The sequence below is a fragment of the Leptosomus discolor genome, chromosome 12, assembly GCF_034619465.1.
Source record: "Leptosomus discolor isolate bLepDis1 chromosome 12, bLepDis1.hap2, whole genome shotgun sequence".
In the NCBI taxonomy this organism is placed as follows: domain Eukaryota; kingdom Metazoa; phylum Chordata; class Aves; order Leptosomiformes; family Leptosomidae; genus Leptosomus; species Leptosomus discolor.
In genome coordinates, this window is record NC_141402.1 from 9,338,420 (window position 1) to 9,365,271 (window position 26,852).

General features: G+C 38.7%; 1 protein-coding gene across 2 annotated transcripts; it reads left to right on the forward strand.

The window, feature by feature from the left end:
- BMAL1 (basic helix-loop-helix ARNT like 1) lies at positions 1–26,281 on the forward strand. 2 transcript variants are annotated; one of them, XM_009949209.2, is made up of 18 exons: positions 1–30; positions 751–898; positions 3,924–3,944; positions 4,959–4,997; positions 5,336–5,377; positions 6,325–6,482; positions 7,895–7,974; positions 9,161–9,253; positions 10,040–10,157; positions 12,297–12,446; positions 13,798–14,044; positions 18,230–18,336; positions 18,691–18,841; positions 19,446–19,534; positions 21,399–21,507; positions 23,299–23,392; positions 25,034–25,136; positions 25,728–26,281. In XM_009949209.2, exons 2-18 carry the CDS (start codon positions 759–761, stop codon positions 25,886–25,888), a joined length of 1,902 nt encoding a protein of 633 aa, XP_009947511.1. In that variant the 5' UTR covers positions 1–30; positions 751–758; the 3' UTR covers positions 25,889–26,281. The 2 variants fall into 2 exon arrangements, with proteins under 2 accessions (XP_009947511.1, XP_086328272.1); XM_086472146.1 differs by lacking the exons at positions 1–30; positions 751–898; positions 3,924–3,944; ... (1 more) ...; positions 5,336–5,377; positions 6,325–6,482 and having other exon boundaries at positions 7,941–7,974; positions 9,161–9,248.
- Positions 26,282–26,852: the final 571 nt, after the last annotated feature.

Below are 26,852 nucleotides of genomic sequence, written 5' to 3' on the forward strand. Positions count from 1 at the left end.
TGGATCTAGGCTTCCAAGACAGGCTTTCAGGTAAAAACTCTTCTGTTTCGCAGTTGATGCCATTTAGTAATGAATAAACTTTTCACAAGGTTTCTTCCAACAACACAATTATTTTCAGTCTAGAGGATTAGAATGTGGATGTTTTGGATGAAAAAACTAATTAGATTAGTTTATACCTTTAATTAGTCATCTTAGACCATCACTGGGTTATTAGCTTTTTATTTGTGAGGTCTGCTGTGCTGGAGGTGATTATTTAACCTGATTTTCTATGATGTTTTCTGAATTCTGTTCCATGAACTTCTGTGGAATTAGAACTCTCAAAGGTTATGAATATTGATAATATGATCTTCGAATGGTGACACATACTAAAACTAGCGTTCCCAGTCAACGGAAGTCAGACAGAACTTATCCTCTATTTAGGTTAGGTAGAAGCAGTTCGCTGGCCAATTAACATAAAAGTAAACCTGGTTTAGTTGAACATCATGCTAACAATTCTTTAAAAAACAATTGTGTTAAGTAAGTTTTTGAGAATGGTTATGGTCTGTGTGCAATATTCAATGCATCAGTACCTGGAGAAGGAGAAATTGCCTATCTGTTTTATGGCAAAAGGAAATAATAGAATTCTGATTTTTGCAGTTTTTAAGAGTACTGTTTGAGATTTTTTTAATTGGTTAAAAAGATGTAAGTCTCTGCTTCTATTAATACTGTGGGTTTTTGATTGTGTTTTGTTTTTTTCCCCCCTAATGTTAGACAATCCAATGGCAGACCAAAGGATGGACATATCTTCTACAATGAGTGACTTTATGTCACCAGACCCTGCTGATTTGATCTCTAGTTCCCTTAGCACTTCAGGAATGGACTGTAATAGGAAAAGAAAGGGAAGCTCTACTGATTACCAGTAAGTTGGATTTCTCTTGATATAACACTGCTAAAAAGAGATTATAACACAACATTACAGTGGGGAGACAATAGAAATGTTTATAGGAATTTTTAAATAACCTTTTCTTGACAACCTGCTGTACAGATTTTAATAAAGAAAAAAGCTACCATGCACTAAGAGGAAACTTCATTATTTAATAATAAAAATAAAGCCTTCATCATGGTGCAGCTAGAATTCAGGGCTATCAGATGGGCTAAGGCTGAGGGAAAGAAACCTTTGGCTGATGAGAGGGGTGGAGGAAACTAATACTGATGAAATGTACAGTGTGAAGGTTGCTTATATTGACCATTTACATAGGAAATAGAATGTGTCATTAAAAAGCAGAAGCAAAACTGGGAATAGTTCCTTTTCTTCACCTTTTTTTTTTTTTTCCTTTTTAGTCACTTCCTAGTTTGCTGCTAGCCTTTGCCTGATGGAGCTATTTTGGTCTCCCAGTTAAATACAAATCTGAATAGCCTCTGGTTTGAGGCAGTAGATCTGCCTTTCACTTAATCAACTGATTTAATCTTGTGTTGGTCCTCAACTGTAGACTATTATTCCTGATAAAATAAAAAATCGGTTTCTTCTGAGTCAGTGGTAGAATGTGGTTTCTTTCAAGAAAGCTGCTTTTCTTTAGGGGAAGCTTGCTCATAACAGTGCTCAGAAGCACTGTCCAAGCTGTAGCTTCTCTCTTGAGGCAGGTATTTGAAATGGAAAGAAATCGCAACAGCTCTCCTTCAGAATAGTGATGGTCATAGTATAGTTTGCCCGATTTCCAAATGCGTAATGTGTTCTGCACTAGATACACCAAGACAAACCTGCGTACTCAAAGTCACTGTGTGAACCTCAAACATATTGTAACGTTACAAAACCTAGCTGCAGGGTAACTGTGAATGGGTCCCATCCATTATTAGTAAGCTGTGTAGTCCATTTTCATGTAACTTAGCAAGTTTTATCATTGTGGGCCTTTGGATTGTTGGCAGTTCTTTTTAATCCATGCTGAGCATGACAATTAAGAATTGGATTCCCTGTGCATAGGACTTCTTTTTAGGAGAATTTAAGCACAAAACTAAGTACTGTTTAAAGACCACAAACATACGCCTTCTCTAATATGCATTTAGTTTTCCTGAAAAGTACATGACTCCTTCTAGTTGAATTGACTACTACAAAATTCAGTGAACAGCCTCGATCTTACCAACTTCCTCTTCTCTAGAAAGGATTTCTCCATCTTTATTCTTCTGGGTAGGAAGCATTGCTCAAGTCCTCTTTTCCAAAAGACAGCTTGCTCTTGTAAGTTATAATTCTGCCCTCTAGGTTGTGTGTGCGTTTTTTAAAAATACATGCAAACACTGTTTCCTTGCCTTCTAAGTAAAATAAATTACAACTGTCGTCATACCACAGTTAATGTTGTGTTGCAAAGGAAATGGTGGCTAGTAAAAATTCCTGTTTAAAAATAGAACTTAAGGTAGACTTCCTTGATTCCTCCTCCTATATGTATGTATCGGTAAATGTTCAGAACTGCTACTGTTCAGCTTTTGCTGCCTGTTAATTGGTTTTTACATAAATTGTCCAAGTGGCTAGTTTTGTACTTCATTTACCAGTGAAGTCAGGGAATAAGGAAGGCAGAACCTGACTGTTTTAGTGTGGTTCTTTGTTCATGTCTCAAGTACAAGCAACCACACTGATTGGCTGTGCCTTCAGCTCTCCATACCAGCTTCTTTTCAATTCTTCTCCTGCCACTCCTCCAGGAAAATTCGTGTCCAACCTATTGCTGTCACTTCAGTAAAGGTTGTCTGTTCTCCACTACGGTCTGTTTTAGTCAAATGCTGGGATCCAAGACTTCATGCACAGGTCTAGAACAGTTTAATTTCTTTTCTTGGGGGTAGTGTTTTCAGTTGAAGTAAAGTTTGGTAAGAAAACAAACTATCCTGAAGCACTTGTAACTTACCTTGTACCTCTCTTAGATTTTTCTTTCTGAGGTTTTTCTAAGGCCATTTTAGTATTGTCACAATAAACATCTTGTAGCTAAAGGTGGCATCACAAGTGGAAAACTGATGCCTAGTTCCTGTTTCTAAGTCCTATTCTAGACCTACATGGCATTTCTTTGTGAGCATCAGAAGTGGTTTGAGCTGTTGACTAAGACAGTAACTCACATGTGCAAATTGAGGGATGAAGAAAACCTTTAGCTTTATCCAAACTTCTTTTAAAAACTAATCACAGAGATAATTGATTTAAAAGTGCAATGAATAATAAATGAAAGACTACCATGTTTATTTTTAAGGTGGCTAATGGCCAGTGTTGGAACAGGAATAGCTAGTATGTTAATGGCCAGTGTTGGAACAGGAATAGCTAGTATGTTAATGGCAATATGAGAAGATTTTTCATAAGGCTTTTATAAAACATAGCCTCTTAACATGTTAAAGCTCTGTGGTATTTCAGATCACTTTACAGTCTTGAAGTGATGCCAGCAGTTAGCTTGCATGTAGAAATTCTGTTTAATTTCCTTGTGATAAGATAAAGTCTGTATAAAATTCAGAATTAGGACTTTAGTACTGACTAAAAGAAAAATGTTCATCTGTCCTGCTGGGCAGAATCAAAAACTGAGAAACTTGGGATCCATTTATTTTTTTAAATTCTATTTCTGCCCTTAGTCCTCTGATATCCCATTTATCTAACCACAAGGGCAACACGCATAAAGCACAGATCTTTCCTTTCTTAAAATGAAACAATATCTCAATGATTTGTGTAACATAATTTAGGTTAGTTGTTTTACTAGTTTTTCCACATTAAGTGTAATGAAATATGCAATCTTTTCTTAAAGCAGAATTATTCTTTCAGAAAATAGATTAATTTGAACAAACTTGTTTCCTTAGAATACATTCACTGCTATTGTCTTGTTTTCATTGTGCTTTTTATTTCAAATAGAATATAAATTATCTTGAGAATGTAAGACATTATTCTTATTTCCTATATATGATGTACTTTCATTTTTCTTTCTTTTCAGACTTGATGGCTTTCCTTTTGAGTAAGTATAAATATTTTAATAATTGGTTTCACTTGAAAAAGCTGCTCGGTGTTTTTCCTTGTCTTTCCTTCTCATTTAATTAAAATTTGCAGGTAAAAATCAAAACAGAATAAGCCAGGCTTTGGAGTCTATTTGAACACAGTTGTACAGATTTGTATATATCAAAACATTATCTTCCTACTTCTTTTGTCTAACAGTGCTACAGTCTTAGGCATTCAACTTTTTTTTACCAGGTACAGCTATGAAAACTTGCTCCTCTCCTTGTTTCTGTACATCTGGTTACAATACTAATATGTAATAAGGGGGATCCTTTTTTATTCTTCATGCCTCCTTCCTGTTTTTTTTGTTCATGTTGAAATAAAAGTAAGCCATGTATCGACCCTGACAGGTGTACTGATTTAAAACGTGCGTGGTTGGTTTCATACAGTCTCTCATTCTGTCCATGCGTTTGGCCATCTCCAGTGGTTTGTTGATTCAGCCTACTGCCATCTCCTACCGCAGAGTCAAGTACCAAAAGGCAAACTGAAGTGTAGAACACACAGGCACCTGCACAAAGCCATTCAGGGCAATTTGTGAATTTTGCACTAGGTACCTGGATTACTGCTTCTGCTTGAACTTTGAACTGTAGTGAATGCTAGTTAGGAGCACTGTTTCTGATGAAGGCATGAAAAATGTCTGCTTTAATATGTCCTTTTTTCCCCCTCTAGTTAACTGAAAAACATTTTTATAACAGATGATATCTTTGAACTGCAGCATGTTTTACTGTCAAACACATCAAACTGCTTTTTTTTTTTTTAGCTCTGAAGGAGACACAACTAATTTAAGAAAATCTTTTAATATTACAAAACCCAAACAACTTCTTTAGTCCTTCCAGGTTCTCACTTTTATATTCTTATTTTTGTGTTTATGATTTAAAGATGATTGGAATACTTTACTCTAAATTTATGGTAGTTTGATAACAGTTTTGCTAATCCTGCATAATTTGTGATATATTGCTTTATTCTGTTTCTGCAGGGAAGGTATGGATACAGATAAAGATGACCAGCATGGAAGGTACTATTTATACAGTCACTAAAATGTTAGTTCCACAGTACTGACATAGGATCCTGTGTGTAGATACCTGTTTTCAGTGCCACTGTGGTCGTGTGTCCCAAATTGTTTCTTTGCTGGGACAAAGGCTTAAGACTGTTGAACAAATCAAACAGACAAACAGGAAAACCCGACGCTTTGAGCCACAATATTATAAATAATCTCTTCTAAAGAAAGGTTAAATACTCAAATTTCAAAAAACTCATGATTTTAATGAGGATCAGTAGGGTATGTAAGATGCATTGAAATAATTGGTTTTAGTGTTTTCAACACTGTAACTTTGTGATATCATTTCTCGACAGATTGGAGTATACAGACCAACAAGGCAGAATAAAAAACGCAAGGTAATACTCTAAACAAGTATTTTGACAAGAATTGTGTCTTGCCTTGTGCCGTATATGAAATATTTGCATGTGTTTCTCACTCTGAAAACAATTTTTTCTAATTTAGACCTTCTCTTATTTTTCCATATCATTGCACTATTAACATTTTTCATGTCTAAACTGCATATGGTTTTGCAAAAATACTAATTTGGTGGGTAACTTGGTTTTAGTCGCTTCATTAACGTTGAAATTGAAGTCTGTATGTTTCTGATAATGTTACATTCTTGGGTTTTTTCAAACTCAATAGTGGGTTGTAAAAGTGTTAACCGTGACTCACTAATATGGGAAAATATAAAACAAAAATTAAATTACTTTGTGTTTATAATTTTTCCTGATTAGGAAGAGTTTAGTTCAAAGGTATCTCAAATAATTCAAGTGGAAAGCTATAGGATGAGTAGAAGACTGATATTGCCACAGTAAAAGGTAGTTTTAAATACTTAGTACATTCTTACAGTATACTGATTACAAATTCTTAACTGAATGCTTTATTCAATATTTATATACACTGGAATTCACACATCTGTGTCCTTTATGATTCAGGTTATCTTTCAGGGTACGTGGTAACAACAAAAGCAGTGTATAGCAGTAGAAATCTCTGGATAATTTTGTACTGTTTAGTGGGTTGTTTCAGAAATGAGGATTCGGTGTACTGTATGGCCAACACTATGTGTGTTTTCTGGTAAATTAGAACCATGTGCTGCAGCCTTGCCTATTGCTTAACTGTTACTCACCCAAATACAATGTCTGAAGAATTCTGTATATGGGTGTCCTTTTTGTTAGGATAAGAGGGTAACTCAATTATCAGGCAGAGGTTATTTTTGTGGTTTTGTTATATGGATTTGGGGATTTTATAACACGATTTATTTCCTCATGCTTTTCTGTTTTTCCTCACCACCTTACTTGTTTAGGGAGGCTCATAGTCAAATTGAAAAAAGGCGTAGAGATAAAATGAACAGTTTTATAGATGAACTGGCATCTTTGGTTCCAACGTGCAACGCTATGTCTCGAAAGCTAGATAAACTCACAGTGTTGAGAATGGCTGTCCAGCATATGAAAACATTACGTGGTAAGTTGATTGGGGTTGGGGAAGGGGGGACAGGACAGGACTGGAGGAGGATGGCAAAATGGGATTTCCCCAAAGCCATACTTTTTCTTTCCCTTTCTTGCCTTTTTGACAAAAAGGAGTAAGTTAATACATTTTGGGAGGACTTTTCCCCTTTTCTTAGCGTTTGATGCTGCTCGTTCATTTATAGCCTGCTGGTTCCTGCTCTGACTGGGAAAGCTGTGGAAGAGTAAAGAATAATTTTTCATTATCTGACCTGATTGGTCACCATCGCTAGACTCAATAAAAGCAAGGCAGCTGAGGCAGGTGGGGGGAGGGAACAAAGGGCTGAAGTGGCAGTGCACAGTTGAACCTTGTGTAGCACTGAGCAGTGCTCTTAAGCAGGCAATGAGCAAGACTGGTTGGATAGAGGTTAGATTTTAGGTGTAAGGAATGTTCCTACAGGACTTCTGAGGTTTTGTGTTTTAGCTTTTTGTGAAAGAATGGAGAGTACTTTGAAAATTCAATTTTAGTCTTTTTAACCAATTTGCTACAAGCACCTGAAAGGGAAACATGTAGATTTGGAAAAGTTCATGTTGCAAATTTCTCTCTGTCCTAAAGCTTCATATAAGAGTGAATCAGTGCTTGGGTACAATTGGTGATGATTGTGAAAGCTTGAGCCTTCAAGAAATACACCCCTGAGAAAAGATTGTGTGCAGCTAATTCAGAGAAAGAGTCACTGCTAGTTTCTAGGAGACATGGTGCCTTCCAATCCTAGCGTTTTTGGAAGGTTTAACTTTTTCTGCCACTGTCATTTGACTGGGTTAGTACTTCGTAGCACTTCAGTGGTTACTAATTTGACTCTTTGTTTATGGAGGGAATAGAATGAGAAAAATTACTCTTTAATAAATAGCTGCCTCATTTGTTGCTAATTTGGGGGTTTTGGCTTTGTGAGGTGATGTCATTGTAATGCTGGTTTTTGTCTTTGGCATGGAATGAGAGAACTGATTTGTAAGTTCCTAAGTGACAATCTGTTTACATGACCTTGTCATCTTTTACTAAGTTACAAAGAGAAGAAATAGTTTGAAGGTTTTTATTCTTTAATCTCTTATTTTTCATTTCTAATTCTGAGACCAGACCATAAATCAAGGGCAGTATTTGGGTTAAAAAAAGTGTTAAGGAACACTTTCATATCTCAGAATGCATTTAATTTACATTACTACATAATGCAGTATTTGTGTTTTAGCAAAATCTTCATCCTTTTTTAATATACCAACAGAGCTCGTGTTGATAGTAAGACAAAACGAAAAAGCAACTTCTATTTTAAAGAACACCTGCAATCAGCAACAGTAGAAGAAGGAGCCAGGAAAGAATTGCTCATTTAAGTGTGTATTGTTAAGTTTGTGATATGGAGATTGTTTGTTTCTTCTATTTAGGTGCTACAAACCCATATACAGAAGCAAACTATAAGCCTGCTTTTCTATCAGATGACGAATTAAAACATCTTATTCTCAGGGTATGTTTCAACTTTTAATTAAGGGATATTAATGGCTGTGGATATAATTCTCCCAAAGCAAAACACTGGTATTTTTCTGCCTTGTATCTCAGCTTAAGAATGTTCTGATTATGGAGGCTAATGAAGAAATCTGCAAGAGTATTGCAGAAAGTCAGTGGGTTTTAGCGATGACTAGTGTCTCTTAAATTAAGCAGAAAGATTTCATAGAATCATAGAATAGTTTGGGTTGGAAGGCACCTTTAAAGGTCATCTAGTCCAGCCCGCCTGCAGGGAAATCTTCAACTAGATCAGGTGGCTCACAGCCCCGTCCAACCTGACCTTGGATGTTTTCAGGGATGGGGCTTCTACCACCTCTCTGGGCAGCCTGTGCCAGTGTTTCACCACTTGAGGTTTAAGAGGGAGAGATCTGAGGAAACTCTGATATTTTGATGGTAACCAATGGAATGTTCAATTATTTCATGGCGTGAACCAAAATTACGTAAATTGTTTTCTTGCAGACTTTCTGTCTTGGGCTACCTTGACAAGATGTTCAGCGTACAATGATATAACAAACACCTTTTTTTGAGGTCACTGATGTAACACAACTTAGTATGTTTGGCTGCTTGTTGTATACTTCTTTTATAGAGTGGAGTACATATAATTTCTCAATAGTTAAGCTCTTCTAGTAGCTGGTGTAATTTGTGAAGGACTGCAGTATCCACATGCAGTATATGCAGAATTTAATTTCTGTGACTCTGAAGCTATAAATTTAGGGCCTAATCCTGCATGCTTGTATGTAACTCAAAAAGAGTACTATTGAAATGGTAACTACTTGTCTACAGGCACATAAATAAACACCCAGGTTATGTTTTGGTTTCTAAAAGAGGAACTATGGAAAAAATACAGTTAAAATAATATTTTAATTTGAAGGCATTATTAATCATAATCATGATTTGGATTCTTTCTTCCCATAAAAGTGATTTTACATTCTGGGCATGATGCCCAGAATGATGCCAAAAATGTTTGTAGATGCAAAACCCCCCAACTTTATTGTAATTTCATATTTGTCTGTTGACTCAGTTATCTCTAAATGTTAAGACAGCTCTGCTAGTGTAGAAATTCTACTGTATGCAAAGTGTTTTTAAAGGTTATAACGATGCAATGAGGATGTATAACTTAGTAATGTACACTTTTTTTGCCTAATTAGGCAGCAGATGGATTCCTCTTTGTTGTGGGCTGTGACAGAGGGAAGATACTGTTTGTTTCAGAATCTGTCTTCAAGATCCTCAACTACAGTCAGGTATTCCTTTCCATTTTAAGTAATGTTAGGCCTTAAAAGATTTGAAAGCTAAATTTAACTAAATTTATTTCACTGGTTGGTGCATTCTGATCAAGGATTTGCCTTCAGGATTGCAAGAGTGTTACCTAATTGGGAGAGTAGCAAATACTGAAAAATCAGTCTGAGGTTCGTCCAATAGCTTCATATTAATTTTTTTTTTACTTAGTTTTCTTTGTCTCTTCTGGTTTTTCTAGCGTACTTACTGATGGAAACTGGGAAGCAATTTTACCAAAGCCAGGTTTTTAATATATGCATAATGTGAGGCTTAACTTGCACCATATATTGTGTAAATAATATTCTTCATTCTTTGTCGTCTGACCTCCTTACCAAGTATAAAAACTGTATTGGCTTCAAAAGCTTTCCTTGGCCACTCTTTAGTTATGTATATACTAAATACCTATTCATCATGTAAATATTGAAAGAGAACATTTGCAATTATGACTCTTTCCTTCAAATGTGTAGCATATGAAGTGAGACTGAAAAGAAACCAGAATATTTGGTGGTGGTGGATTGGGCATGTGGTTTCTGCAAAACTCTTACTAAAAGTAATTAAATAAATTACTATGTAATGTAGTCATAACTTAAACATACAGAGAAAACATACCTTCCGTTAAATCCTGGATCTCAGATGGTTGATGTTCCTTGGTTAGACCTATATGTAGATGGACTCTTTATAATGGACGCTAAAATTGCAAAAATATGCTGAACAATTATTTTAATTTTTGAACGAATACTCATTCTCTGCAGAATGATTTGATTGGTCAAAGTTTATTTGATTACCTTCATCCTAAAGACATTGCCAAAGTGAAGGAGCAGCTCTCTTCTTCTGACACAGCGCCACGAGAAAGGCTTATAGATGCAAAAAGTAAGTATTACTACCTTTTGAAATAGTGTCACGTAGCCAGATTTACTGCTTCTGAATATTAGCCTAATGTCAAAAGTGTGAGTTTGGATTGTGTGTCATACCAAGGAAGTTTTAGCTTAAAGATGGGGAAAAAAAACCCAACCAAACAAAACCACCCCAAAATGGAAGTATGAAACAGATACCTGAATGTAGAAGCTAGTAGGTTTATCATGCACTGAAGTACAACTTAACTGGCTTCACCTGTGAGGCATCCTCTCTTTTCCAGGCTTTAATTTTTCCCATTAAAATGTATGAAGCGTTTATTCTAATCTGTCATTCTCAATGGTCAGAATGCACTCAGTATTATTTTGGTAATCCTTAGCTGTCAATCAAGGTAGAGGATTTTTTTATTTATTTGTTTATTATGTAGTGCCACTTCCATCAATGACCTAACGTTTCTCTTGAAAGGTTTTTAACCTGATCCTTGGAATAATTTCCTACTATGTCTCTTAGCTCTATTCCACTCTGGTATTTTAAAATAGTTCTGTAATTCTACTGCCTTTGAGGTGAGTGCGTGTTTAATTCACTCTCAGAACAGGAGTTTGCATTGCTTAAGTAGAAGGTGGTATCTTACAACTGCAGATTTCCAGGTCATTAAGTCTAGTGCCTGTCAGGAACAGAAATCTCTAGGATGTCATCTTGAAGAAGCCACCAGCTCGACTTCAGAAACTGAAGCTGAGAGAGATTGTTCCAGGGCAGTGAGCCTAGAGGCTCCAGCTGGATCAGCTGAAGTTTTTCTGGCTTCTGGTTTTGTCTGGTTGTCAAGCATGTGTATCCACTGCTAGCTCCTTTTTTTGTATGCCGCTGACAAAGTTAGGGCAAAAATAAATACTATGAATTACAGTCTTCCCATCTGCTATGATAGACTGATTGGTAGAATTTCATGAACTCAAAGGGTACTAGTATGTATGTATATATTTTTATGTTGGCATGAGTGACTCAGGCACAGCCTGTACTCTCAGCACTGAGCAGCAGTTTAGAGTGCATGTGATGTAGGACAGTCTGACCTCTTTGAGATGACCTCACTCAATTCTAATTTTAAGGGAGGCACATTTTATGCTAAAACACGGGCATTGTTGTTTTCCTGCTTACGTTAAAAGCCTGCAGGGCCCTAGAAGTTTTTGTACATGTTTATACATACCCCCATGCAGAAGTGGCTGAAGTGCATAGCAAGGTGTGGAAAAGTTGCTATGTGACAGAAATCTTCCATCAGCTTGTGGAGCACTGTCCCCTTGAGCTCCAGCTGCATCATTGGCATTGCTGATACCTGTGCTCCTGGTGCGTGCAAGGCGTCTTCCCAGAGTTCTGTTTGTACCAGCACTCTGCTGTTGGCTCCCACAGTTGATGTGTGTGTTGGCACTGTGTTTCTCTGGCTACTTTTCACAGAAAAGTCTCCTGCAAGAATATGATAAAGGTCAGGACTTCTTGTCAGGGCATGTTCATATGCCCTTATTTCTGTAAGGCTAGGAAGATTTCTTACACATAACTGGAGGTCTTGGGGATTTGCAGTCCCTGTGTAGGTCACTGCTACCATCAGAAAAAAATCTGAAGTCTAGAAACTCACCAGTTGAGATGGACCTGGAACGGCACTGGACCTCTCCTGCTCTATGCATGCATATGTACTCTCTGGGTGGGTGATGTGACGGAGAAGTCTTCCAGTCTGAAGGGTTGTGGGCCTATTGAGTGACTATGTATGAAGTGCTGCTCTGGTTATGGGTAAATACTCTCTCTGGTTTTAATCAATTGCTTAGCGTTCAAAGAAATCACAACTTTTATTGTAAAACTTGTGTGGATTTGTACAATCTTTTGCTAATCTTTGCGTTTAGAACCCTGTGTTCTCAAGATTGCGTCAGTGTTTTCATGCTAGAAAGTGTAATCAGAAATTTTAATGCTGATATGGTTAGTTGAGTCCTGCACATGCTCACTTACATGAAAATCCTAAACCAGGACTTCTGCTTCTGAAGAAGGACACAAAAGGACTTCTGTGCAAGTCCCAGCAAAGTTGAAATGTTGTACAGTTAGCTCGTATGATGTAATCATTTGCATGGCTAACTTTTTACCTGACAAAGAAGGCTTCCTCACTTCCTCTGTCTGCTGCAGCTGGACTCCCAGTTAAAACTGATATAACACCGGGGCCATCGCGACTATGTTCTGGAGCAAGACGGTCCTTCTTTTGTAGGATGAAGTGCAATAGACCTTCAGTGAAAGTAGAAGACAAGGATTTTCCTTCAACCTGTTCAAAGAAGAAAGGTAACAATTACGTATTTTATTACCAAACATAATGTCTGTCAGGCTTTTTTATACAGTTGCTCATTTGCAGGGGTTAATTTTTTTACATTTATTGACACTGTGAATATTTCTTACTAAGATACTGAACTACATCTAGATCTGTTTCTACTTCATACTTCCTGCCCCCTGCCAGCAGCAGTTAGACACTGTATTAGAATACAAAGCCAAATTCTCCTCTCTCCTTTGTTCAGATTTTTGCAGGAAGTTTGTGCTGTGACAGTTCTGGTGTGGCTATTGCATCTTCTTCAGACATTGATCATACCACATTCAGTCTTGACCTTCTAGCCAGTGTCTCCAGCAAACAGGAGCTGTTACCCATTCTGTTTTTCTGTTCCATATTTGACCAGTGATATTGAATGGATATCCAACTTAAAAAAAAAATTATTCTGAGTTCATCTGTGGTTTGGGTACATTCTGAGTACTGGAAACATAGGATTGCTACACCAGAAGTATTTGGTCATAATGTTATTGAAGTTGGTAATACTTCTTTTCGTCTGCAAGGTATTATTCTAGACATGTTGGAATATGTATTTAGTCTAAATTTGAAATTTTCTTCTTTGAGTACTTTGGATAAAACACTTGATATTAAAGTGTTAAGTGTCAACTAGAGAACAGAAGGCAATTCCAGTGTTTTGTCTCTGGATGTGGCAGCTGCCCCAAGTACTTCCTGCTGGGTTCAGACACAGCTTCAACATTGGATCATGCTTTAGCACTCATCCCTGAGGAAACCAGCTTGTGCAGTCAGAGGCAGAGTAAAAGGCTTATGCCTGTGAAAGTCGTCTTCCTTGCTTTTAAGGCCTGCTCAGTGCTGAGGAATAAGCGTTCTCCTTTTCAATACTGACTGCATTGCTTGTCATTGTGAATCTTCACCCTCACCCCAATGTACAGCTATCCTCTGTACACCCCAAACAGTGTGTATTCCGCCAAACAAATTGTTCATGGTTTTTGTAGGAGCCCCGTGTTAACTTGGAAAAGGCATCTTATTAATATACTAATTTCCTCAAACAATCCTTTGCTGAAATAATAAAATGTGATGCAATTTTTTCTTAAGGATTATCAAAAGTGACCTTGGTCTGAATTATGTGGTGTTTCAATATAAAAAATGGTTTTGCAGCGATAAATTATTTACTGAATTGTCTCGGATTAGCTGCCTTGAAGCAGGAGTGCTGGAAAATCCCTTAGTGAACAGCATCCCAAATTTCCTGGATAAGAGAGGAGGTGCATTATTAGCCAAACTGAGATGAAGTTCTCCAAAGCAATATCCATGACTTAACTGCTTTTCTGGTTTTTGTTGTTGTTTTTCTTCTTACAGCAGACCGCAAAAGCTTTTGCACTATTCATAGTACAGGATATTTAAAAAGCTGGCCGCCAACAAAAATGGGACTAGATGAAGATAATGAACCAGATAACGAGGGCTGTAATTTAAGCTGTCTTGTTGCAATTGGACGGCTGCATCCTCATGTAGTACCACAGCCCATCAACGGTGAGATCAGGGTGAAACCTACAGAATATGTTTCTCGACATGCAATAGATGGGAAATTTGTTTTTGTAGATCAGAGGTAAGAATACTTGTAATAACTTCACAGTAGTCACTGTCCAACGCTGCTTTACTGACAGCTTTAAGTAAAGCTGTTTACATATTGAAAAAAGAAATGACCGTTCTTCTCAGCTTTTTACTAAATCCTGACTGCAAGTTATTTTGGTTTTTGAGACTGAGCTCAAAGTTATTACTGTGTGTTTATTTAGTATTACTGATTAAATTAAAAAACAACAAACAAACAAAACAACCAAAAAAAAAAAAAAAAAAAAAAAACCCTCCCAAAAATATGGCTTGCTAGGGATGGATCATTTCTACCCATTTGTTAAGGGAATGTATATATGTAATCCTCAAAAGAATATGCTGTCCTGTTTTGAAACTGGACTTTGTAATTGCTACTTATTTGTTTGAAAAGTTTTGCAAACACTACATAGTTAAGTTATTGCACAGGCTGCCTTAGGCTCTGGTAGCATATACATTTATTTAACAATATACTTGGACACATTCTGCTGAATTAATACTTCTGTATGTGATCTTTTGTATTTATAAGAAAGCAAGCTTTTTATAAGCTTTAATTCTTGGAAAAGGTTTGAGAACTTGTACCAGTGCGGGATCTTCTTTCAAACATCCATTTTATTTATTATCTAAAAGGCTAATTCTTATCTTTACCAAAAGAAACTGCTTGAATTTTCTGAAGTAGCAGACATGCATGACCTGGGTCTGTCTTCAAAACAACTGGCATTGTCAAGGGGGGAAAAAAGGTGGTTGAAGGATCTTAATGGAGGGGTTATGCTGGGTTGGTTGGAGAGGGCTTGTTTGGTTCCCTTCCTTCTCAAGATGGTTTGAGACTGCCCAGATGCCTTGTTGCAGGTTGCCTGTGGCTTAGGCTCACTTGCTTACAATGTAGAAAAGCCCAGCCTCCAAACTTTCACAGAATCTGCTTGCTGGAATTTGTTTCAGGGGTGAGTCCGGTGTGTCAGCTGATTTTTAGTGGACTTTGAGAGGAAATAGAGCTGATAGTCTTGCAAGGAAGTGCAGTAAGGAGAATTTTTTTTTAATGTAGCTGGTTGGGGTGGTTGGGTTTTTTGGGTTTGTGGTTTTTGGTTGGGTTGTTTTGGTTTTTTGTTTTTAATTTGATAGAAAGCTTTTTAAAATACCAGCTCTTCAGCAGCAGTGCTTAGAGCTGCTGATCACTCTGAGAGTGATTCATAGCCTTTCTGTTGCTCAAAGTGTGCCGTTCTGTCATGCCAAAGTATCGGAGTTTATGAACGGGTTTTATTTTCAATTGATCAGACTTACTCCCTTCCTGGATAATTTTGAAGTATTTCTAAAATAGTAAGACTCAGAAAATGTGTTGACCCCTTGGATTTAAACGTATATGCTCTTATTTGTTTTTCAGCTGTTGTTTACAGTCCTTGGAGTATGTATACAACTTCAAAGGGCTCTTTGAAAGGGAATTTTTTTAGAAGAAAGCCTGTAGGTTTAAACTTGGCATGCTGTGATCTGTGCTTCTACTGGAGAACATTCAGGCACCTCTAAAAGTTGAAAACTATTAATTTATTTTTCTATGTTGGGGTTCTTTGTTCATCCTTGCACTGTTCCTTTGCCATTTGTCCATGGGAATCCAGGAAGGAAGGATTCATTAAACTGTCTGTGACCCTAACTTTTTGTCCTTATGGATTGCCCAGTCCCTGGAGAACAACTGCTGTAGATGAGGTACTAACTAGCCGGGCTACCACAGCCAGAGAACTACTTAACAGTTCACTGTCAAAATGGCAGGCTACGCTGAACAGAGTTTTAAAAGAGAACCATCCCACCTCTTACTACTTCAGTACTTTTAATGAATCTGGATGGTGAATTTGAGAGTAAAATTTGGTTTGTTTATATATGCAGATGACATCATACACAGCTTCAGAATTCCAAGCTGCCTTGTTAAGTTGGAGAAGCAAGCTAAGGAAAAAAAGTAAATAAAGGATGAAATTCAAGACAGACAAGAATAACTTCCTTTACTGCTTAGTAGAACATGTCAGATACTGAATTCACAGTCTTTTGACATCTGCTGAAATTCGGTGCATCTTCTCCTTTACAAAAAGCCTGTTCTTGGAAAAATACTGGAATAAGGTTGACATGGTTCCTAGATCTTTCTTTTTAAAGATAGACTCTATTTTACAGCTTTGTGGTTTTCCACAGGCTATCAGAGATAATTCATCAAAGCAATCGTGGTGCTGTCAGCAGTTTAAGTGTTCTAGGATAAGGTTCACCAGACAAAAGCCAGTCTGAAAATTTCTCGCAAGTGGATACTTGTAGTTTTCTTCTCCAAGACTGAGGTCTTAGAGGCCCCTGTCAATGAGGACTTCAGGTGTAAGCCACCTGATTGCTTTTAGTGTGTCTGGGGAAAATACAAAAATACCCTGCATTTAAATACTATAATTTTTTGTGCTTTAGTGCTTTTCCTGCTTTTCTTATTCATAGTTATTAGCATGTACTAATTTCTACATTTTATAATATTTAATTTGGGCTTTTTTGAGACTGCAGAAGAGGTGGTGATCTACCTAGGTTTGTTCCTTATTACCCTTCCTATTTAATTTGCATTGGAGTAGTTTGGAGTTGTGACTCTTACTCAGATATCTTCACAGAACTATCATTTTTCCTTCAGTAAGTTTTCATCTAAGAAACATACAAAACTAAAATTCACTGTAGTTCAGTAGTTGTGTTTGCTCTCTGCTATTCTAGTGAGGATCTCAAACTCAAACATTCAGCCATGTCAGTCTAATGTTCCTGAGCAGGTTTACTAAGGCTCCTGCAGATTTGATTCTGACAGTGTTCTCCATCTTCTGAATTAAATGGTGCACATTCCAGGGTCTTCCTGGATGGCTTGTCCTGCTTTGTTCCTTTCTCAACTGTTTCTTCCTTCACTGGGAAGTCCTACAATGATTTCCCTGGGGGTGGCTGTGTTCTGTGCACCATGGTAGCAGTATTGTACTGCCCCTCCCCAGTTAACATGAAAAGTCTGTCTTATGCTGTCTTCTGGGGGCTGGGCACAAGTGTACAAATCCCTAATGACAGCAATTATTTTCTGTCCTGGCCCCTCCTTCCCATCTGTTATTTTTCATGTTGGTATTCTGGGTTAGATGAGTTATCTTAATGAAGTTGTTACAGCTTCTAAATCATTAACAACTCAAGAAACAATTCTTGTCGTCTTGTATTAACATACAGATCTCCAGGGTGTTCAGCACACTGGCCCGCTATAGCTTCTTTTTTGACAAGAATGACCCTTTCACCTCGTGGTAGGCTGTTGTATAGCTCATGGTCACTTACCTGCTTTGCCTTTTCCTCTCGAACTTAGTTTAAAGGTTGGGTTGATGCACAAGTTGATGCACAAAGTCTTTTTTCCTAGTTTCTTGAGATGTCCTCCATCCTTGCCAACAGCTGCTTGAACACTACCTGAGAGTCAGATCAAGAATCCATGTCTCTCCCATGTTGCAGATCACAGGTGTATTTTGTTTTTAAGTTTTCTGATGAGGAAGAAAATGAGTTGACTTTGTGGCTGCTGCTGCTGAAACAAAAAGTTGGTTTATTTGCTTCATGCTCCGGTTTGATTTAAAACGGAGACACATAGCAGGTCTCTTAGCGCTTATTCAGGAGATTTCTGTTTAACCTTTCTTTTTTATGGGTGTGGGTGCAGGGTTTGGTGGGGTGTGTTTTTTGTCCCCCTCTTAAGGCTCATGACTTGAGGGGAGGAAATGCTCCTGAAATGCTTGTTGTGCCACGGTTTGGCCTCTGCAGCAGCAGCACTGTGGGTACACAACAGAACGCTGCAGTTCTTCAAACCTTTGATGTCTGTTTTTCAATGGCATTTTATGCAGAAAGTTTCATGTTACCTTGTGGCTGCTACAAGGCAGCTTTATTCAAGTTTAAGTTCTGAAAATCACAATATACCTCCAAAGCTATTTAGAAAGTCCTGTATCCCCTCCAGTGGTGATAGTCAAATATAATACCCAAGGGCTGCTGATGTTATGTGCTTTTTTTAATTACCTGAGAATTAAAAAGTGTATTCTTAATGAATTTTTTTTTACCTTCTAAGCTGAAAATACCTTTCCGCATTACTTGAGGCTTACCCAACTTCAGTGTAAGTTTTAATCTGTCTACTAATACTTCAACTTGAAATAAATTTTTTTTCTTTTTTCCTCTACCTCCCTTCCCCAAGGGCAACAGCTATTCTGGCATACTTACCCCAGGAGCTTCTAGGTACTTCGTGTTACGAATATTTCCATCAAGATGATATAGGACACCTTGCAGAATGTCATAGACAAGGTACAATTATTAATAATTCAGTAAAGAAGTTTTGTAAAAAATGTTGGGAACAATTGTGTGTTAAGAAAACCAAACAAACTTGAAAAGATTTGGATATCTCTGTTTGAAATGCTGTAGTTGGGAATATTGTGCTGCATGTGACAAACAAGATGAATATATGATTATCTTGGACTTCTGTGGATTTTTAGTGAATATTTGAGGTTCAGGTTGGGTGAGGGGGGATGACTGCAGAAACAGCATTTTTCTTTGTTGGATAAAGGGAGGAATTAACTGAGTTTTCCCTGGTAAGGGCTCTGCTTATGTAGTCGTGGTGCCTGTTTGACACAAGGTTACTTGCCTTCTGCCTATCCTTAGTTTTGCAGACAAGAGAAAAAATTACAACTAACTGCTACAAGTTTAAAATAAAAGATGGCTCTTTTATTACATTGCGGAGTCGCTGGTTCAGTTTCATGAACCCTTGGACCAAAGAAGTAGAATACATTGTCTCCACAAATACGGTCGTTTCGTAAGTATTTTTCTCTTAGCAGATGCATGTAAATGCTGATTGCTTTGCCCTGTTTTCAGATGAGATTTGACCTAAATACTGCACATCTTCTACATGACAATAGGTGGCTTCTCCAGATAACACCCAGAACTGCATGCCTGGGGAGAGGGGAATTAGTTTAATAATTGCAGTAGTTTAATATCTGTTTATTAAAGCCCACAGAAATACAAATATTTTCTTTCTTGGGGGAAAACCTGGGGTTCCAGTCTTTGTAGGGACTTATGGGAGGTGCACACTTTGCTTTTGTAGGGGCTTCCCCTTCCCTTTTCTTTTTCCTTGAGGGTTCTGTACAGGTGCAGTGACTTCACAGTAGAATAACTGCTGTAGAGGAATTCTTTTATGAGAGAAGCTGTTTGGGTTCTGCATTGCACCCTTTGAGTTGTAACATGGTGGTTTATTTCTGTTGTTTATCTAGCCCTGGTGTCAGTCACGGTGCTTCTTTCACAGAAGTGATGGTGACTTGCAAACTACTTAAACCCTGAAGCATTCCATTGTGACACGCTGGCAGAGCGACTCTTTCGCAGGGTTTTCTGTCACTGATTTTTCTAATTCTTGAAATCCACAGCACCAACGTACTTGACAGTGGAGACACGGCCTTTCCACAGCTTGCGGCTTCTCCACACAGCATGGACAGTGTGCTTCAGGCTGGAGAAGGTAACTGCTGTGCTGTGAGGAAATTACTGGCAGTCATGCCTTGTTAGCAGCTAATCCTGCATGCGTAAATTTGCTGCGCTTTTGCATTGAGAATTTGTTAATATCCTAAAGAAGAGTAAATTTTAGGGGAAAAAAGTGCTAATGCAGTTCTTGCCCTGTTGAACTTAAATATCAACTTTGGATATAAGCTGGTCAAAGAGAAGTGAATAAGCCAGTTAAACAAGTATAAACAGAGTTGGAGGAGTGACACGGAGGAGAAACGTTTGCCTTCATGGATAATGCTATTTGTACGTTGTCCAAGAGTGACTTCACGTCCTGTGGTCAGTGCAGACGACCTCTCAGTGGATCATAAACGTAGTTTGGCCATTCAGCTTATTACCCCTCGCCTGCCCTTGGTTTGAGTATGCCAAGACATGAAGACTGACCTCTGGTAATCACCATGGTCTCGTATCTGCCGCAGAGCTCTGAACCATCTTTTACAATGGATGGTGCACAGCAGAGCTTGATTTAATAACAAAAGGTTACTGGAGCAGGGCGGAAGTGAGGTAGAATGGAAGGATGCAGTGACAGCCCATGGATGTAGGATGGAGAAAGAAAGATGGTGATAATACTGAGGTTCTTTCCAAAGAGCTGGGAACCATTGCTTTTAGAGACCCTGTTTACTAGATACTGCTTTCATTAGCTGTGCCTTTATAGCTGTAGAGCAAGGATATTGCCCGTGTCTGGCATTACTGTACGTTGTACACAATACACTTAGCAGAACAGCACGAGACTTCAGCAAAGTTGGGCTTTTCGGTTATCTCTGTTGTGGAAAATGAGGTTCAGTGAGTGAAACTATTGAGGAGGAAAGGTGGCAAAGCATGGGACAGCTGACAGTGGTAGGAAGAAGAGCTGCCATGTAGGCATGATGGTTAGTAATTGAAGGTAGAGTAATGGCAAGTAACGTGGTGTCTGGGCCTTCTGAGAATGGAAAAAAAAAAAATGGAACACACTGTTCTATAATATGATAAGCTTATTCTCTCCACAGCACAGCCTTTGAAAAGAAACCAGATGTGTAATGTACTGACCACTCTTGTCGCAGGAAAAGAAAGCTAATTGAGTGAAGTTTACTTTCAAGTAGTTCTGGCTCTGCTAAGGACCTTTTAGGTGAACCTTCTCACCTCCTGATGGGTCTGAGCCATAGATACTGAGGGTTCCTATTGTTAAATATGAATTTCTAAAGAAGGCAATTATCCACTATGGATAAGCAACGCTAAAGGCTTTCTTGCCCTTTCAGTACATGCTGTGGAGTATGTTGGGCTCCTTCATGACTACCTCTCAAGTGTTGTGCAAGTGTCAAATCACATTAAAGTAACAGTGAGCTTCTGACTGTTCAGACCTCACTTTTTTTGCCATTTTTAGATACTTGCAGTTACCTACAGGAGGCTTATTTATGTCCATCAGATAGCTTAGGCTGATCCCATATTGAATGGAATATGTGCTGGCAAGTTCCTCACACAAAGCAAAGAACAAAAATTTTTTGGAGATGAGCCTATTCAGGCCCAGAATAAAGCAGGTCTGACAAGCTATTCTGTACCAACTCTGGACAAGAGGTGCTACCAGGTGCTTGAAACAGCCAGGTTCTGATAGAAGTTGGGATATGTTGTGTACCTGCTGGCACAGAGGGATGTCTAAGAGGCACAGCGTAGCTCGGCGCAAGTCAGAGCTTTCTGTACATTTGAAGGTACTCGCCAACCAGTTGGTGGAATTGCAAATAAATACAGTTCGGAAGGTCCTGCGGCTTGTAAAAGCATGCCTAAATACAGACACTTTTTGGGAAAGATTACAAGCTTTTATCTGACCTTAACCTATCTGCTCATTTCAGGTGGCCCAAAAAGGACCCATCCTACTGTGCCTGGAATTCCAGGTGGAACAAGAGCTGGGGCAGGTAAAATAGGGAGGATGATTGCTGAAGAAATCATGGAGATTCACAGGTGAGAAAAAATGGTATGAAATTAGAAGAAAATTAGTATTGTTCTTTAAGAGGAAACTGAGGAATTCTGTCTTCAAGCTGAATATGGAATGATGTGGTCGTGTTTTATAGGTAGACAGCTTATTCCTATTCAGGCTACCTGAGGCAACCAAAACCCGTAGTGAAAGAATGAAAAAGTTACAGCCTTCCAGCTTTCTACTGTAAACCACTAGTGTTGGAACTTTTTTGTAATGTTGATAATTACCTGTTTACCAGAAACAGTAGTTAAAAAGAACAGCTAACTAGAAACAAATTCCTTTCCAGACTAGTCTTTTTCCAATGACTTAAGGGTGTAAGTGGCCAGATGCCAAAGCTATTGACTATGTGCTAAAGGAGCAATGTTTGTTTCCGTGTGATCCACCTCGCACAGATGCTTTTAGAGTTGCTAGATATGTAAGTTCAGCTTCTGCAGTTCTCCCCCAGCTCTTTGAGGAGGGATGCTGTGATTAAGCTAGCTCTGCCTTCCTAGGGGCAGTCTGTCTAGAAGTCAAGATGTAGGTCTCTGGTTTAAACAGGCCTTGTAGCACCCTTCAGTAAGGGACTGTAGGGATACAAAGCTGTTTCTCAGAACAGCCATCTCCTCTCTCTCACCTCTGAGAGCAGCTGCTTTCAGGGGGTATCAGTTAATTTCTACTGGCTGATAATCCCCGTTCTTCTTGAATTTCCTCTCGGGAATTGTTCCCTTTCCTCTAAGAGTGGTCTCATCCAGCAGGTGTTTAGTGGCAGCAATCTAACCATACTGAGCTGCAATCCAGGAAAACATTCAGTCTGTTTCCCCTGGTTGTGTTTCTGCTGCAGGCTGGAGACTGCTTACATCACTGTTTAAGGGAGTAGCAGACCTGTCACATAAGACTTCTTTCCTGCCTATAAGAATAGGAAGAAGGAGGGGAGAAAAGGGGAGGGGGGGGGGAGGAATGCCCCACCAAGGCTGAACTGATACTTTGAAACTTACCCATCCCTTTTAGTAGCTGTAAAACACTTAATTAGGCTCGGCAGGTGTAGTAGTACAGCTTAACCACCCATGTTTTCGTTTCATTTCAAGACCCTGGGTTAGTTTCAGTCCTTTTTCAGCAGCTGTTACTATTTTCCAAAGCTGCCTTCTGTTCAGCTTTCCCAGGGGAACTCTGCCAAGGATAAGATTCCCATTTCCATTGCTTTTTTCTGTAACTACCCCTCCTCCCTTTAGTCTAGAGATTTGTTGGTTCTACAGTTAATACATTATTCATTAATAAAAAAAATGATATTTGATCAAGCTGTGGAAAATTGAAGTGAAAAATGCTGCTTTGGACAGATTAAAAGAAATAATATTGACTATATCAACTGTCCAGTGTACTTCTGTAGCAGTAGCTCACTTAAGGAGTCCATATTACTGTGACTGAGGCAGCTCAAATTCTTAGCTGGTCTACATTGAAGTAAAATACAAAAAATGAGAGTCTTTCCTCAGTACCCAGGACCTTTCCCTTCTGACTGTCTGTGAAGGCTGTACAGGAACAAACAAAGGAGGGGAGGAGGTAATGTTTGCAGACTGAGCAAGCTGGATAATTTACACACAACTGTTTATCTAGCTGAAAATAAAAATGTTGCTACTGCTGATCTGAGTAACACTGAAAAAGTGAGGAAATTACAAAAATGAAGTTTGTTTTTAGCACCTTATGCCACCTGATACTCAAGTCAGTATTTGAAACTCCGAGTCTGTGACACCTGAGTCTCAAAGCTGCTGGTAAACTTGTTCCCTGTTTTGTCCATATTTTAGGATAAGAGGATCGTCACCTTCTAGCTGTGGTTCAAGTCCACTGAACATTACCAGCACACCACCACCTGACACATCCTCCCCAGGGGGCAAAAAGGTAAGAACACGCATTACAGACAGTCTTGTAGCAGTAGTGGCCAGCAACGTGAGGTCACGCTTACACCGCTGCACGTGATGTTGGAACTCCGCCTGGCTGCTTGGATGAAAAAGCTTGACAGCAAGTCAAAGTGTTCTGGTGGCCAAAATCCCCTTACAGTAGTCCCTAAAGAGCAGAGACCAGTAGTTCTTAAACACTGGCAGCTTTTGAAATCCACCTGCTCCTTAGATTTTCGGTGTGTGTTTTCTTGATTTGGGTGTTGGCTTTTTAACAGAGCTGCAAGAAACCGCTCTCCTCGTGCCTCTTGATCCTCCAGAAACTCTTTACCACCACGTACTGGTGAACAGCGGCAGTGCTATTGTTTGGGCACCGACTGGGCTCAAATGAATCACAGGTTTACTGTACTGCTGTAGCACAAAATATGACAATTAGATGCTTTACTGTGCACTGGCAGTTTGTTTTTAAATCAATACCATGTACCACACCTTGTTCTAAGACTGCTTGAGTAGCACTCACATGCCGTTACCAACACTTAAGGGCAGCCAGTATGGTGTTCAGTGGGTGAAGTCATCTGGTAAATTGCTGCCTAGGGTAGTTCTGTTCAAGGCAAGAAGAGCACTTCTCCAAATCCTTATTCTGTGCATTTGAACACTGCCTCAGACTTTTTTTGTCAGGAATTATGACAACTATACATAAGAATTACTTGTACTGGAGCACATAGCTGACAGTAAATATTTGTGTCTATTCCTGGCTCATTCTGTTCTTGAAATAAAACTTGAAGTTGGAACAAACTGAGTTATAATTCTGGGAATAGTTATTCTTGCTCCTCCTGCCCTACAATAAATCCACACCTACCTATAGTAGGGGCTACTGTAACGGAGTAAAGGGGAATACAGATGGAGAGCTGGGTATCTCTAACCGGGTACCTCCTCAGTATTTCTCCTTAGTTGGAAGACTGTGTTTGCTAGAAACAACACAAGTTCCAGCTGATGTGAGCCCCCTTCTGAGGGCAGCAAGTACTTACCTTCCAGTGTGCACACCTCTGAGCAGTTCAAAACTGTGGTTCAAGTTCAGCTATTCCCTTGCTAGTCAAGAATTCTGGAGAAGGTTCCTCAGGCTCTGCTGAGCTCTGGTGTGCACAGTTACTGCTGCACTGCTCTGTACCAAAACATGGTTAGACTTCCCATCCAGGAGCAATGCTCAGCTTGTGCTCTCTGACTCTACCTGGGAGCATTATACTCCTAAATCTAAGGATCTTAGTTGACAGTACTTTACATACACTGTAAATTCAGAAGCATTCTGTTAGCTGTAATTACTACCACTCACAGATGGAATACTTACAAAAATGACCCACAGAAATCCCTGAAGGACTTTTTCTAGTACCTTTTCAGAAGTTTAGCTTGTAGTACTGATTTGGTCTCATCCTTTCTGCTGGTGACACAGTACCCGTCTGACAGCTGCTTGATGGGTGTAACACAGAGGAAGTAGCTCCTAGTTTACAACTAGCCTGACTGGCTAGCCTTTAGGTGTCTGTTTTTCAGGAAGCCCATCTTCCCTATATTAAAAATCCCAATATAAGACAATTTAAGACTTAATGCAACATTTCATGCTGTTTTATAGCTTCTGTTTTTTTCTTTCAAGATCTTGAACGGTGGCACTCCAGACATTTCTTCAGCTGGGTTACTGTCTGGCCAAATCCAAGACAACTCTGGTTACCCATATTCTGACAACTCCTCTATTCTTGGTAAGTGAAGTCACACACTAACATGCCTCAGCACCAACTAAATACATACAGACAACAGTAACAGCAGGGTGGTTTGGCAATCACCATCTGCAGGCTACAGCTGAGGCATAAAGCCTGTAACCTACCACTCTGTTGCTGAAAGAGTAGCCTGGCAGTCTCTTTTGCTAGCTTACTTCCTATTGTGATTTTTTTTAGACAGTACTTGGAAGCTTCTCTTCTCTTGCCAAATCAGTGTGAATTAGCTAAACTCCTCCCCTGGTTTTTGTGAATGCTTTTAAACAACTGCAGACAAGAAGAAAGGCTAGGCTCGCTCCTAGATGTTGGATTTAGGCTTATTTTTTGAAGTATAGCATGTAAGGTTGTCCTTATTAGGCAAACTGGTCATTTCTGAGTGACCTAACCTTTGTCCTCTGACACCCAGGTTATCGGTGGTATCCCTGAAACTGTGGCAACAGGGTATCAAACAGATTAATACTCCCAAAATAGTTCAGCCTGTTCAGATATTCTACCCCAAGTCACAGGGCAAGTGCCTACAGCAAGTCAACAAAATAAAACTGAACTTCTGCTAACTCACTGTATTCACGTTTCCAGGGGAGAACTCTCACATAGGCATTGACATGATTGACAATGATCAAGGATCAAGCAGCCCTAGCAATGACGAAGCAGCAATGGCAGTAATAATGAGCCTTCTTGAAGCAGATGCAGGTCTCGGTGGCCCTGTAGACTTCAGTGATTTGCCATGGCCCTTGTAAATGATGCACCTGGCTTCGACATCCAAATATCAAAGTGCTTTTACTGGTGGAGTTCTACAGTCTGTGAAACTTATTGGACAGAGAAGCTTTTATGTACAAATTTCATAAAAGCTGTTATCAGAATGCAACTCATCCTACCATGTGTAACTTCAGACAAAGTGGAATAACCTGCTACAGTGTTCTGTGTTGATTTGGTTAGCTGTGTATAGCTTGCAATACTTGTATATTTTGGATTCTGTTGTTTGAAATTTTTTTTTAAAATCACTGTGCAACTCACTGGCATCAGTGGTAGCTTTTATATGCAAATGACCATTTCAGATGTATGGTGTGTTTTTACACTGCAAAACAGTCCCCATGTGGATATTTCTTATACTAATTGTACCATAAAGCTGTTTATTCTTTCTTGTAAGAATCCTTTACTATAAATATTGTTAAAGTGTAATGTATTAGACAGTTAAATATTTTTAAAATAAATGTTTCCCTTGTTCTAAGATGGAGCATTTACTTTGATAAATAAATTTGATAAACCCCTGCTGAAGTGCATGCTAGAAGCAGTTGGTATTTATCATTTCTTTAGCCTTGGGGGGAAAAGGGAGGAAAAACAAATGCCTTACCTCCACTTACAAGATTTTGTCACTACAATGAATTTCTAGAGAAGGTACTCTTTCTTACAGCTCAATTCAAGCACAACAGTAAGGTAAGGTTAAGCTAGTCTGACACTACCCCCTTTCTCTTTAAAAAATACTAGTTTTCCTGCTTAGTATTAACTACCCTTTACTGAGGAAACAAAAGCAACTACTTTCAAAATTCATCTGTACACTTAGTCTCATTCACAGATAATTCAAACCCATTAAAATAATGGAAACTTTATTTGCATGAAAAACTTGTTTACAATCATTAATAAACGAAGAATGAACCATTGCATTTTCCTATTTCATGACACTTATGAAAAATGTATTAAATA